Source organism: Lontra canadensis, unplaced genomic scaffold, assembly GCF_010015895.1.
Source record: "Lontra canadensis isolate GAN:19392208 unplaced genomic scaffold, GSC_riverotter_1.0 scaffold88, whole genome shotgun sequence".
Classification (NCBI taxonomy): domain Eukaryota; kingdom Metazoa; phylum Chordata; class Mammalia; order Carnivora; family Mustelidae; genus Lontra; species Lontra canadensis.
Genome location: NW_022631082.1, coordinates 5399321 through 5413107, shown reverse-complemented (window position 1 = coordinate 5413107; position 13787 = coordinate 5399321). Strand labels below are relative to the sequence as shown.

At 50.9% G+C, this 13787-nt stretch overlaps 1 protein-coding gene across 4 annotated transcripts in view; it reads right to left on the bottom strand.

The window, feature by feature from the left end:
* The window catches only part of PDE4A (phosphodiesterase 4A), a 41887-nt gene that overhangs the window by 12372 nt on the left and 15728 nt on the right, over positions 1 to 13787 (bottom strand). For 3 of the 4 annotated variants that reach the window (XM_032883978.1, XM_032883977.1, XM_032883980.1), the window contains 3 exons: positions 1555 to 1746; positions 733 to 769; positions 542 to 612 (listed from right to left, as the gene is read on the bottom strand). In XM_032883978.1, coding sequence (XP_032739869.1) covers positions 542 to 612; positions 733 to 769; positions 1555 to 1746 — 300 coding nt within the window. Of the gene's footprint in view, positions 1 to 541; positions 613 to 732; positions 770 to 1554; positions 1747 to 13237; positions 13594 to 13787 lie in introns of those variants that run through there. The other variant, XM_032883981.1, reaches the window with a different exon arrangement.

The window sequence follows — 13787 nt, the reverse complement described above, 5'->3', positions numbered from 1 at the left end:
TGACAGGGCTGGTCAGAGGTAGGGACAGGTCCTTTGTCTCCAAAGTTCTTACTTCCTTGAGCATCCTTCCCCTAACTCCTGGAGGGACCAGCAGTTCTCGGCCACACCCCTGCCCCCACATAATAACTACCGCTTTTTAGTGCTGAACAATGTTCTCACACTTTCCTGTGTATCATCTTCCAGACTCCTCACAGCCACATCTAATGGAGGCGCTATTAAATTCCCATTTTATGGAGGGGGAGCAAAGGTACCACAAGATGCTATTTGCCCAGGAAGTTGGCATCGGGGCCTGCAGTGGCCCCAAGCCTGGGGTAACTGGCTACCCTTGGCCTCATCACCAAAGTGTCTGGACCCCTTGGTCTTTAGTTTTAAGTTTCTGTCTTAGGCATTCAAATTGCAATGGTTTACTGGCTCAGGGGGAGCTGTTGCCTGAACAGAGGCTCAGAGAGATCAAGTTCCTGCCTGAGGTCACACAGCAGAGCTAAGAGTTGAACCCAGGTGTGCTTAGTTAGCCTTGCAATCAGGACCAGCCCTGACTTACTTGTTGCTGGGAATGGGTACATTGGTCAGGAGTGAGAAGTTGCTGCGAACACTCCGGAGACTGGCCAGCACCTGGGATAGGGAGCAGCAGTGAAAAGAGGGAGCCATGTGGAGAGGCGGCTAGGGCTAGGCACCATCCCCAACCGTGGGGGAGGGTTGGAACCCCTTCCCTCCTTAGGAGAGGGGTCTTACCTGGGCAAAAGGTGTCACAATGAGGTCCTCAGCGTGCCTGCAATCAAGGACAGGGGCAGGTCAGGAGTCCTTGCATCGGGACACCTATGGGCCTGGGTGGAGAAGGACTAGGGTGCCAGAGAAGCAACTCGCTAGAGTGGGTTGGGCCTGGGGAGGTTGGTGGGCTGGGAGGGGAAGCTCGGACAGGTCAGGGGAGAAGGCACTTACACCTCCCAAGGGTAGACACCCTGCAGGGGCTGGTCCTGAAGGAAATGGTGGTCACAGAGAGGAGCTCACGTGGGTGGGCAGGGATGGGGTGTGCAGAGACAAAGGGGACAGCCATAAATACCCTGCCGGGGCTGGGCTTGGTAAGAGCAGTGGGCAGGAGGGGGTGAGGAGCAGGAAGGAGATGGGGGTGCTGAGGTGGGTACCTGGATGGGTAGGGCCAGGACTGGAGGATCCAGTGAGAGGGGAGGGGGCTGAGCAGGTCTGGGGGTGCTCACACCTCAACAGGTGGTTGTGATAAGGGGGACTGGCTTAGGGAGCCCTGGGGTGGGGGAGAAGGAAAAGTGGGCTCAGCCAAGGTGGACAGTCTGTAGGAAGAAGTGGCAGCAGGGCGGGGCGCACGTGGAGTTCTCTCCTTGTTGGAGGGACAGGGCTGAGGGGGGGCCAGGCCCCAGCTGCCAGTGGGTAGGCGGGACTGAGCCCTTGCTATGGACAAGGGGGCTGTTTACTTTTCACTGGAAGGGAGAGGTAGCCCGGGGCTTGGCAGGGTCCCCACTCCCTGCTGGCAAGGGCAGCTCATGTGGGAGCAGGCCTGGAGGGTGACAAGGGGGTGCTCACGCCTCGCTGGTGACCGACGAGTTCCGGGACATAGTTTTGGGGGACATGTCGTAGTCGCTGTCTGAGCGGTACAGGAAGGACTCCCGGCGCTGGCTGGTGGCGGCCCCAGCATGCAGCACGAGGCCCGGGCTCGCCTGCGAGTCCAGGGGGCTGCGGCCGGGAGATGGCGAGGGCCCATTCTCTGCCTCAAAGCTGTAAGGGGATGGGCAAAAAAGACGGTCAGCGAAGCTGAGATGACATTGGAAAGGAATGTACAAGGAAATTCCTGGTTGAGGTGGGAGGGCAGATAGGAGACATTAAAGAGAGACAGATACCCCAAAAGAGATGGGGAGTTGCGGAGCTCAAACTACTGAGCGCCTCTGAGAGCCAGGCTCTGTAGAGGTGCTGGGGACCCAGCAGTGACTGAGACAGACCATCCTCTGTCCCTCAAGGACATGTCATGGGGAGGCTGGACTATAAACAGGTTAGCCTGGCGGCAGTGCACACCCCCAAAGTGTGGGGGCCTTCTTGGCTCTACTCTTTCCTTGATGCCCAAGTCTATTCAGAATCTGTCCACTTCGCACCCCTTCTTGGGTCAGCCCTGCCTCAGTGCTTGCCTGGATCTGGACCAGCACATTTGTCTCTGCCCTGGTCCCTGGCTCCTGTCTTTGCTCCCCAGTCTGTTTCCCTCCACTGTGGCCAGAGGGAGCCTTTGAACACTTGTGTCAGGTCCCATCCTTCTTCTGTTCAGATCCTTCTATGGCTCCCAGCTCACCCTAGAGCAAAAGCCCAAGTCCCCCCTGTGGCCCACAGGGCCCTGCCTGATGACCTCCCAGTCCACCCCTCACTCACTCCACTCCAGCCACAATGGTCTCCTTGCTGTTTCCTAAACATTCCAGATACATTCCAGCCTCAGGGCCTTTGCACAGGCTGCTTCCCCTGCCCAGATCTCCGGTGGCTCCTCCTTTACCTCCTTCAGGCCTCGGCTTAAACGTTGTCTTCTCAGGAGGCCTCACTTGACCAACACATTTAAGATCTGAATCTCTGCCCCAATATTTTTATATCTCCCTTCCTTAAAAAAAAAGAAATACTACTTACCTGACATACTCTATATTTGATTTCTTTACTATTTGCCTTCCTTTCTAGAACTAAGCCTTGGAGAGGAAGGATTTTTGTCTGCTTTGTTCACTGCTATATCTCTTGAGCCAGAAAGATGGCCTGGCACACAGTAGACACCCCATACATATCTACCTAATAAACCATAAAATGTAACGAATGAATGTATGAACCGGATTGTGCCATGCACAGAATTAGAAACCAGGTGGGTGACTGAAAGTTACTGGAGAGGTGATTTTAGCTGCTAGTTGAGCCAGGCCTCTTTGAGGAGGGGACATGTGAGCAGGGCCTGAAAGATAAGAAGGAGCAGGCCACTGGTCAGGAGGTAGGAGAAAACACTCCAGGGGTGGGGGTAGGGTGAGGCGGGGGTGGTGGGGTGGTGGATAGCAAGTGCAAAAGCCCTGGGGCAGGATTTGGCTTTTGTGTGAGGACTAGCAAGGAAGCTGGTGTGGCTAGAGTGGGGATACAGACTGTGACTGTAGAGACACAGCTACAGAGAGAGGGGAGGAAAGGGGACCCAGCCTGGGGGCACTGCAAGGCAGAGATTCTCAGGATGAGGCAGGGAGATGCTGGCTCTGCCAATTCCCAGAGGTATGACCTGGGGAGAAATGGCTGGATTTCAGTTTCCTCATCCACAAAATGGGGACAAGCACCACCTCCTTCGGGGTATCCAGGTGACCAGTGTAAACACGGGTCAGAATTCAAACTGGTCAGCTGCCGCCCTCTACCTACTCAAGCCCCATTTGAGCACATTCCTACCATTAAAGCAAATGTTCCCAGGGCCCAGGCATCTGACACCAAAGGCAGGGTGGTGCTAGGGGTCCTGGGCAACCGGGTAGTCCAATTTTAGGAAATAAATCACAAATTTTATTATTTTTTAATTATTATTTTTAAAGTAGGCTCCACGCCCAGTGTGGAGCCCAACCCTAGGCTTGAACTCACGACCCCAAGATCAAGCCCTGAGCTGAGATCAAAGAGTCGGAGGCTTAACCGACTGGACCACCTAGGGGCCCCAGAAATCAGAACTTTTAAACAGCCAAAAATTCAAACTTCCTTTAAAAATCAAACATCCGGGGTGCCTGGGTGGCTCAGGGGTTAAGCCTCTGCCTTCAGCTCAGGTCATGATCTCAGGGTCCTGGGATCAACCCCCACATCAGGCTCTCTGCTCAGCGGGGAGCCTGCTTCCCTCTCTGTCTCTGCCTGCCGCTCTGCCTACTTGTGATCTCTCTCTCTCTGTCAAATAAATAAATAAATAAATAAATAAAATCTTTAAAAAAAATAAAAATCAAACATCAAAAAAACTTCTTAAAAACTCTAAAAACTTCTGCTCTGCAGAAGACACAGTCGAAAGCATAAAAAGACAAGTTACATACTAGGAGAAAATATATGACAAAGGACCTGTATCCAGACTATATAATGAAGACTCCAAACTCAATAAAAAGAAGACAAGGAATTCAATTTAAAAATGATCAAAAGTCTGGACAGCTCGCCAAAGAAGATATACAGATGGCAAATAAGCAAAGGAAACACCATTACTCCTTAGGGAAATACAAATTAACACCCAGAACCATCCCTTCACACCTGCTAGGATGGTTCAAATAAACAAACAAGAAACAGACAAGAACTGAAGACAATAATGACAATTGGTGACAAGGATTTGGAGCAACTGGAACCCTCCTCATCTGTTGCTGGAGGGAAGACTCCAGCAGGAAGTGGCTTAGTCACTCTAGAAGGCAGCTGGTCAGTTTCTTAAGCAATGAACTGTACACTTACTGGGTGATCCAAAATCCCACTCCTGCGTTTATACCCAAGATAAGTAAAAATACGGTAGACCCTTGAACAACAAGTGAGTTGGGGGTGCTACCCCCCGCGAAGTTGAAAATCCACATATAACTTTTGGTTCCCCAAAATCTTGACTACTAACAGCCTGCTGTTGACCAGAAACCTTACCAATAACAGGAATAATCTATTAACATGTATTTTGCATATATATTATATACTGTAGTCTTCCAATAAAGTAAACTAGAGAAAAGAAAATGTTATTAAGAAAGTCACAGGACGGGGTGCCTGGGTGGCTCAGTGGGTTAAACCCTCTGCCTTCGGCTCAGGTCATGATCTCGGGGTCCTGGGATCGAGCCCCGCATCGGGCTCTCTGCTCAAGCAGGGAGCCTGCTTTCCCCTCTCTCTCTCTGCCTGCCTCTCTGCCTAGTTGTGATCTCTGTCTGTCAAATAAATAAATAAAAATCTTTAAAAAAAAAAAAGAAAGAAAGAAAGTCACAGGACGAGTGCCTGAATGGCTTAGTGGGTTAAGCCTCTGCCTTTGGCTCAGGTCATGATCCCAGGGTCCTGGGATCGAGCCCCGAATCTGGCTCTTTGCTCAGCAGGGAGCCTGCTTCCCCTCTCTCTGCTTGTATCTCTGCCTACTTGTGATCTCTCTCTGTCAAATAAATAAATAAAATATTTTTTAAAAAAATAAAATAAAAAATAAGTCAGTCATGGGAGCGCCTGGGTGGCTCAGTTAAGTGTCTGCCTTCAGCTCAGGTCATGGGATTGAATCCTACATCAGGCTCCCTGCTCAGCGGAGAGCTCTCCCTCCTCTGCCTGCAGGTCTCCCTGCTTGTGCTCTCTCTCTCACTCTCTCTGGGTCAAATGAATAAATAAAACCTTTAAAAAAAGATCATGGGCACCTGGGTGGCTCAGATTGTTAAGCGTCTGCCTTTGGCACAGGTCATGATCTACAGGTCCTGGGATCAAGCCCCATGTCTGGCTCCCAGCTCAGCCAGGAGTCTGCTTCTCCCTCGCCCTCTCCCCCTGCTTGTACTCTCTTTGTCTCTCTGTCTCTCTCTCTTTCTCTCAAATAAATAAATAAATATTTTGAAAAAAAAATCATAAAGGGGGGCACCTTGGTGTCTCAGTTGGTTAAGTGTCTGACTTTGGCTCAGGTCATGATCTCCTGGTCCTGGGATGGAGCCCCGTATCAGGCTCCCTGGTCAGCACAGATGCTGTGTCTCCCTTTCCCTCTGCCCCTTCCCCCCAACACTTGTGCTCTGTCTCTCTCTCAAATAAATATTTTTTTAAAAAGAAAATCATAAGGAAGAAAATATACATTTCCAGTCCTGTTCTTTTTTTTTTCTTAAGATTTTATTTATTTATTTGACATAGAGAGATGCAGCAAGAGAGGGAACACAAGCAGGGGGAGTGGGAGAGGGAGAAGCAGGCTTCGAGCTGAGCTGGGAGCCCAACGCGGGGCTCGATTCCGGGACCCTCGGATCATGACCTGAGCTGAAGGCAGACGCTTAACGACTGAGCCATCCAGGCGCCCCTGTAGAGCCTGCTTAAAAAAAAATTTTTTTTGAACTACTGTGAAATAATAAAAAATATATATTTGGTTTCTGCCCTGGTTTCCTGTCACCCAATTCTAAAAACCCTAGGACTGTCTGCAGTGAAAAGTGTCTTTGCCTGCCAAGAGATGACTATCTGCTTGGGGACACCTGGAGAGCCTCAGGATGGGGACTCCTTGCAGGGGCGGGGGGAGATGGGCAACCATGTGATTAAGTGGGTTAGAGCTTTCAGTCCCCCTCCTTGGACTGAAAGGGAAGGGGCCAGGAGGCTGAGTGAGTCACCAATGGATCGGCCAATGATTTAATGAGTTGTGCCAAAAAATGAAGCCTCCATCAACATTCCTGAGATCTTCCGGGTTGCTGAGCACACGGAGGGGCTGCACCTGGGGAGGGCATGGAGCTCCAGGCCCCTCCCCTAAGACCTTGCTCTCTGCATCTCTTCCGTCTGGCTGTTCCGGAGCTGTATCTTTTCCAATAAACCAGTGGTCTAGTAAGTGCACCGTTTACTGAAGTTCTGTGACCAGCTCTAGGAAATTAACCAAACCTGAGGCGGGGGTTGTCGTAACCTTGACTTAACAGCTGGTGGGGCCAAAGCCCATGTAGACACACCCTGGACTTGAGACTTAAGCTAAAGTGGGGGCAGCCTTACCCGACTGAGCCCTTCACCTGTGGGATCTGTAGTAGCTCCAGGCAGTTGTCAGAATTGAAACAGAATGTAGTTCACCAGATCCGTGTCACAGACAGCTGCAGAATTGGTTGGTGTGTGTGTGTGGGGGGGAAACCACACATGTTTGGTGTCAGAAGTAAAGAGTCAGCAAGAGTAGAAAGAAGCAGCAGTTTCCCTTTTAACTCCTGATACACAAAACGACTTGAATCACTCTCAAGAGAATTTTGCAAAGAGAAAGAAGCCAGCAGTGGGGATTACCTGTGTCAAAACGCAGAACTGACTAATAAATGAATTTAGCAAAGTCGCATGATACAAAGTCACCAAAAATCGGTTGCCTTTCTGTACACGAAAAATGAATAATCCAAAAAGAATATTATGAAAACAATTCCATGTACAATACCATCACAATGAATAAGATGTTAGGAATGAACTTAATCAACAGGACAAAAGTGCACGGAAAACAAAAATGTTGCTGGAAGGAATTAAAGAAGGCACAAATAAATCAAAAGACATCCTGTGGGGCGCCTGGGTGGCTCAGTGGGTTAAGCCTCTGCCTTCAGCTCAGGTCATGATCCCAGGGTCCTGGGATCGAGCCCCGCATCGGGCTCTCTGCTCCGCAGGGAGCCTGCCTCCACCTCTCTATCTGCCTGCCTCTCTGCCTACTTGTGATCTCTGTCAAATAAATAAATAAAATCTTTAATAAAAAAAGACATCCTGCATTCAAGAATGAGGAGATGGGGGGGGGCGCCTGGGTGGCTCAGTGGATTAAAGCCTCTGCCTTTGGCTCAGGTCATGATCTCAGGGTCCTGGGATTGAGCCCCCCATTGTGCTCTCTGCTCAGCGAGAAGCCTGCTTCTCCTCTCCCTCTGCCTGCCTCTCTGCCTACTTGTGATCTCTCTCTCTCTGTGTCAAATAAATAAATAAAATCTTTAAAAAAAAAAAAAGAAGACTTGTTAAAAAAAAAAATAGAATGAGAAGACAGGGTGCCTGGGTGGGCTCAGTTGGTTAAGCATCTGCCTTCGGCTCAGGTTGTGATCCCAGGTTCCTGGGACTAAGCCCCACATGGGACTCCCTGCTTGGCGGGGAGTCTGCTTCTCCCTCTCTCCCCTACTCATGTTATCTCTTCCTTTTTAAAAAAAGAGAATCTTGAAAAAGAAGAACAAAGTTGGAAGACTCAACACTTCCCGATTTTAAAACCTACAAACCTACGGTAATCAAAACAGTGTGGTACTGGCATAAAGACAGACTTATAGACCAACAGAGTCGAGTGAACCCAGAAATAAACCCTCACATATATTGTCAAATGATTTTTAGTATGGGCAACAAGACCACTCAATGGGAAAAGACAGTGAGTCTCTTGAACAAATGGTGCTGAGAAAACTGCTTATTCACATGGAAAAGGATAAAGTTGGATCCTTACCTCACACCATATACAAAATTAACTCAAAATGGATCAAAGACCTAATGGAAGAACTAAAAGCTATAAAACTCCTAGGAACTTCATGACATTGGATTTGGCAATGATTCCTTGGATATGATACCAAAGCACAGGCAACAAAAAACAGGGGTGCCCAGGTGGCTCAGTCAGTTAACTGTCTGCCTTCGGCTCAGGTCATGATCCCAGGGTCTTGGGATCAAGTCCTGCATCCGGCTCCCTGCTCAGTGGGAGCCTGCCTCTCCCTCTCCTGCTTCCTTTGCTTGTGCCTTCTCTCTCTCTGTCAAATAAATAAATAAAATCTTAAAAGAAAAAAAAAAGAAGAAGAAAAGAAATTGTACCTCATCAGAATTATCAGTTTTTTGGCACCAAAGGGCACTATCCAGAGAGTGAAAAGGCAATCCATGGAACGGGAGAAAATTTTTGCAAACCATGTATCTGATCAGGGATTGATACCTAGAATATATAAAGAGCTAAAACTTAACAACAAAAAACAAACAACCCAGTTAAAAAGTGGGCAAAGGACTTAAATTAAACATTTCTCCGGAGAAGATATGGGCATACCTCGGAGATATTGCAGGCTTGGTTCCAGAACACTGCAATTAAGCATGGCACCTGAATTTTGTCTATTTCCTGGACATATAAAAGTTATGTTTACACCACACTGTGGTCTATTAAGTATGCAGTAACATTAGGTCTAGGAAGTTCATAACCTTAATTGAAAAATACTTGACTGCTGGGGCGCCTGCATGGCTCAGTGGGTTAAGCTTCTGCCTTCAGCTCAGGTCTTGATCCCTGGGTCCTGGGATCGAGCCCCACATTGGGCTCTCTGCTCAGCAGGGAGCCTGCTTCCCCATCTCTCTGCCTGCCTCTCTGCCTACTTGTGATCTCTCTCTCAGTCAAATAAATAAATAAAATCTTAAAAAAAAAAAAAGAAAACTACTTGATTGCTAAAAAATGCTAACCATCATCTGAGCTCTCAGTGAGTTTTAATCACTGGTCCCAGTTTGCCCTAACAAATACAATGAGAATGAAAAAGTCTGAAATATTGCAAGAATTACCAAAATGTGATATGGAGACACGAAGCAAGCAAATGCTGCTGGGGAAATGGCACTGATAGACTTGCTTGACGCAGGCTTACCACAAACCTTCGATGTGCGAAAACCACAATATTTGTAAAGTCCAGTAAACCAAAGCACAACAAATAAGATATGTGTGCATACCGATGGACAATAAGCTCATGAGAGGATGCCCAACACCATTAATCATTCAGGAAATGCTAATCAAAGGTGCAATGAGAGAGCAGCACACACTCATTAGAATGGCTACTATAAAAAATAGGGTCTCTGGGCTGGCTGAGTCAGTAGAGCGTGCGACTCTTGATCTTAGGGTTATAAGTTCGAACCCCACATTGGGTTACTTAAAAATAAAATCTTTAGGAGGGGCGCCTGGGTGGCTCAGTCACTTAAGCGTCTGCCTTCGGCTCAGGTCATGATCCCAGAGTCCTGGGATCAAGCCCCTGCATCCGGCTCCCTGCTCCACAGGGGGCCTGCTTCTCCCTCTCCCTCTGCCCCTAACCCCGCTCGTGCTCTCTCTCAAAATAAAAATACATGAAGTCTTTTTCTTTTTTAAAGATTTTATTTGTTTGACAGAGAGATAGAGAGAAAGCACAAGTGAAGAGAGCACAAATGAAATAAGCCCGACACAAAAGGGCAAATATTGTAAAATTCCACTTTGAAGAGGTCCCTACAGCAGTCATATTCCTAGACACAAAGTAGAATGGTGGGAGCCAAGGGTTGGCAAAGGGTGGGGAGTCAGTGCTTCATGGGGACAGAGCTGCCTTTTGAGAAGATGAGAATATTCTGGAGACAGACGGTGGTGATAGTTGTGCGCGTACTTAATGACACTGAATTGTACACTCCGTGAGAGATTAAAATGGGTAATTGGATGTTATATATACTTTCCACAATAAAAACCCCTCATATGGTGTATACTAAAAAGGGTGAATTTTACTAGACGTTAATTTTTAAAAGTAAAAAATAAAACAAAAACTCATAAGGGACGCCTGGGTAGCTCAGTCAATTAAGCATCTGACTCAGTATCAGCTCAGGTCTTCATCTCAGGGCTGAGTTCGAGCCCCAAGTTGGGCTCTATGCTGAGTGTGCAGCCTACAAGAAAGAAAGATAGCAAGCAAGCAAGCAAGCAAGAAAGAGAGAAAGGAAGGAAGGAAGGAAGGAAGGAAGGAAGGAGGAGGGAAGGGAGAAAAGAAAAAAGAAAAGGAAAGGAAAGAAAAAAAACTCCTAAGGTAGAATCTTCTTAGATCATGACCTTGGGCCTTTGAGGATAAAGTCTATTTATTGAGCATCTCCTATACCAGGGCCAGGTGAGATTCTTGTAGGTATAAAGCAATAATAACAAGCTACTTACTGAATCTTTGCCATGTGCCTGGCACACTCCTAGTGCTTTATGCACATGAGCCCGGTTATGTCTCCCGCCAACTCTGTGAGCTGTGTTAACATCCCAGCTCCACGAAGAGAGTGAGGCATAGAAGGGTGGCAAGGAGTTGGTGGCCTCGCTGCCTGAAAACTATGTCCTCCTTCCCAAGGCACAGCCTGGATGTTCTGGGGCTGCTGAGTGCCCCTGGGGTGGGGAGAGGAGCTTGCCTACATACTCAGGACCTCACCCTTGCCCCGGTCATTGAAGCCAGGTAAAGGAAGGTGAGAGCCAAGTCCCAGAGGGCACCCAACCAGCACGGCTGGCCCATCCTGCAGCCCCAGGGGATGCCGCTCACGTAAGCAGGAGCCCAGAGGCCAGGATGGGAAGAGGCTCCCTGGGGCCCCCGCTGTTTGTGCTTCCAGGAGCTGCTGTCCCCCGGGGTTTGGAAGGGCAAAGGGAGGGGACTGGGCCTTTGGAACTGCAGGTTGAGTGTGTGGGGGGTGTAGGGGTGGGAAGGGTTTCAGCTGCCCTCCAGAATTGCACCCTGGGACTATGTGGAGTTGTTACCTTTCCCTGGCCTGCCGCTGCTCAGGGTGGAACAAAGTCGGGCCAGAGGCTGCTCCATTAATGTCCCAAAGGGACCCAAGGCCATAAAGTGGAGTCAAGGGCAGCCAGCAGGCCTTGACATCATAGCCACATGCCCAGACACTCCACCAGAAAGGAAAAAACCTGCATAAGACTCCCCTTCAGAGGGGCTGACCACTGGTGGCACCCTCGGGGGAAGCTGCCACCTGCCTCCCTGTTCCCCCCACCCCTGGGGCCCCTTGGCCTGCCCACGTGGGCTCCCCAAGCATTGAACTGGGCCTCTGGAGGACCGTGCAGCCCAGGAGAAGATTTGCTCCAGGGAGTTCCGCTCCAAGGGGCCAATGGGCAACAAGCCGGGAGGGGAGTAGAAGAGAAAGGAGACACATTCCAGTTGGTAAAAATCCTAACAACCACAAAAGTAGTCAACTGCTGTTAAATGCCTCAGACACTGTATTGTGTCTGGACACACACTAATGGCCCATTTATTTCTTTCCTAATTTTTTTTTAAGATTCTATTTATTTATTTATCAGAGAGAGAGCACAAGCAGGCAGAGACAGAGAGAGAAGCAGGCTCCCCGCTGAGCAAGGAGCCTGTTGCAGGACTCAATCCCAGGACCCTGGGATCCTGACCTGAGCCGAAGGCAGCCACTTAACTGACTGAGCCACCCAGGCGTCCCCTAATGGCCCATTTTCAAGAGAAATAAACTGAGGTACAGACAGGACGAACAACCCAGTTAGCCGGAGAGGAAGGATTTCAGCCTGGGCAGCCGGACTGCGAACCTGTGCACCAAATCACTGGGTATCTGTCTTTCCTCCAGGCAGGCCTGGCATCTCCCAGGGCTCCCTGCCCCACTCCACCCAACTCCCTTGCAGGAGGTGCCAGGCAGCCTTTATGGAAAGGCCTGGCATTTGCTTCGTGAAGGTCACACAGAGGTTGAGGGCGGGCGCTGGCGTGTCTGCCAGGCAGGCATGTGGTGCCAGGTGACACGGCTGTTTGTAAGGGCTGGGTGTGCACAGAGGGTCTGTGTGTGTGTGTGTGTGAGTCACAGCAGATGTGTGCTCGGGGGTACCTGGGTGTACAGGGGTCTCCGTGCGGATTTGGACACCCGAGTGTGTCAGTGGGGTCTGGGTGTTCATGGGCACCTGCGTGAACCTGTGTGTCTGTATCTCTGTCTGTGAACCTGTGTGACCTTGGAAGAGTGCACCTGGGTGCCACACCTATGCTGTGACTGTCTCTGAGTCCTGCCTGGGGATGAGGTGCGTTCCTGCATGTGGCTGTGCGCAGCCGGGAGTCGGGCGCGGGGGTGTGCAATGTTGAGTGTGTTCCTGCGGGCAGGGCAGCGTATTACACTGTGGGAGATGAGGGTTTCTGTAGTGTGTGCATCCCCGCACCTCAGGGTCAACCGTGAGAGGCTCTTCGGGTTTCCACGAGCTAAGAGACCTGTGCCTTACACAGTAAATACCAGGTGACCCCGAATACCCTGTGTTCGGGTGTCCAGTGTAGCTACGGATGGAGTGTGTGTGTGCATGTGCCCATGTCTGCGTCTCTGTGTGTCCAGGTGTCGGAAGGGTTTGGCGGAGGAAAGCATGATCAAGGCTGGAGTACCCAGAGACCTCTGAGAAGCTCTCCCCTCTAGCACTGCCCAGCTGATTCTAAATAACCTCCAGGAGTTCCAGCAAGAGCCTCCCTCCCTCCTCTGCCCCAGCTTGGTTTTCAGCCTGGCAGCCCCAGTAAGGAGGGGGTGGGGAAGCCTGGAGGCACTGAGCAGAGCAGGGCCAGAGGGACCTGGCTCCGGGCCGGTGGCCTGGGAGTGGAGCCCAGGTGACGCTGGACACCCATATTTGCTGCCAGGATGAGTGCCAGAAACCCAAGTTTAGGGGCACAAAGAGGGTGAAGGGATCCCATCTTAAATAGGAAGAGGGCAGGACCCAACATTCCCTTGGAAGGCTCTCACGTGCAGGAAGCCCTTAGCAACACCAAGAATTTTAGGGCCAGGAAAGGGGGTAGGGCTCCAGGCAGACCCTAGAAGACTCCCTGGGGACTCCCCAAGGAAGACTGGGTACCCTTTCCCCCCAGCCAGAGCCCTTGATGGTAAAGGAGGAAATTGGCCACCTGCCACCCACCTGACAGATCTGCCTGGAGGGTGCCAACGGGTGTCCTCGTCGCTGAAGGAGAAGTGGACCAGGGACTCAAGGCGCGCAGGGGGCAGTGTCAGGTCAGGGGGCCGGGGCCTTGCCCGGGGTGCTGTCCCCGAGCGCATGGGTGCCAAGCGCTGTCAGGGCGAGCATGGGGACAGCGGCAAGGTGGTGTGGCGAGCAGTGCTCGAAGGCGAAGGCCGGAGGTGTCTGTGGCCACCGCTGGCACCGCCTCCACACCCGCCCTCTCGGTGACCCCCCCAGGGACGGCTGCGGGCATTCGGGCGTCTCTCCGTGTCCCCAGCGCCAGGGAGGGCTCCGCACGGGCCTCCTACTGCGGAACTCAGAGCACATTTCCCGCCTGCACCCCTCCCTCCGGGCCTGGGGGGGCAGGGGTGCCCAGGCTCCCGCTTCCCGGGCTCTGGCCCCAGGCCCACACCCCCCTCCGCCACGCCTTGCCTCTGGCCCCGCCTCCTCCCCCTCTGACGTCGAGCTGGGCCCGCCGTCTCCGAACGCCGGCGCCCCTGGGGAAAAGAGC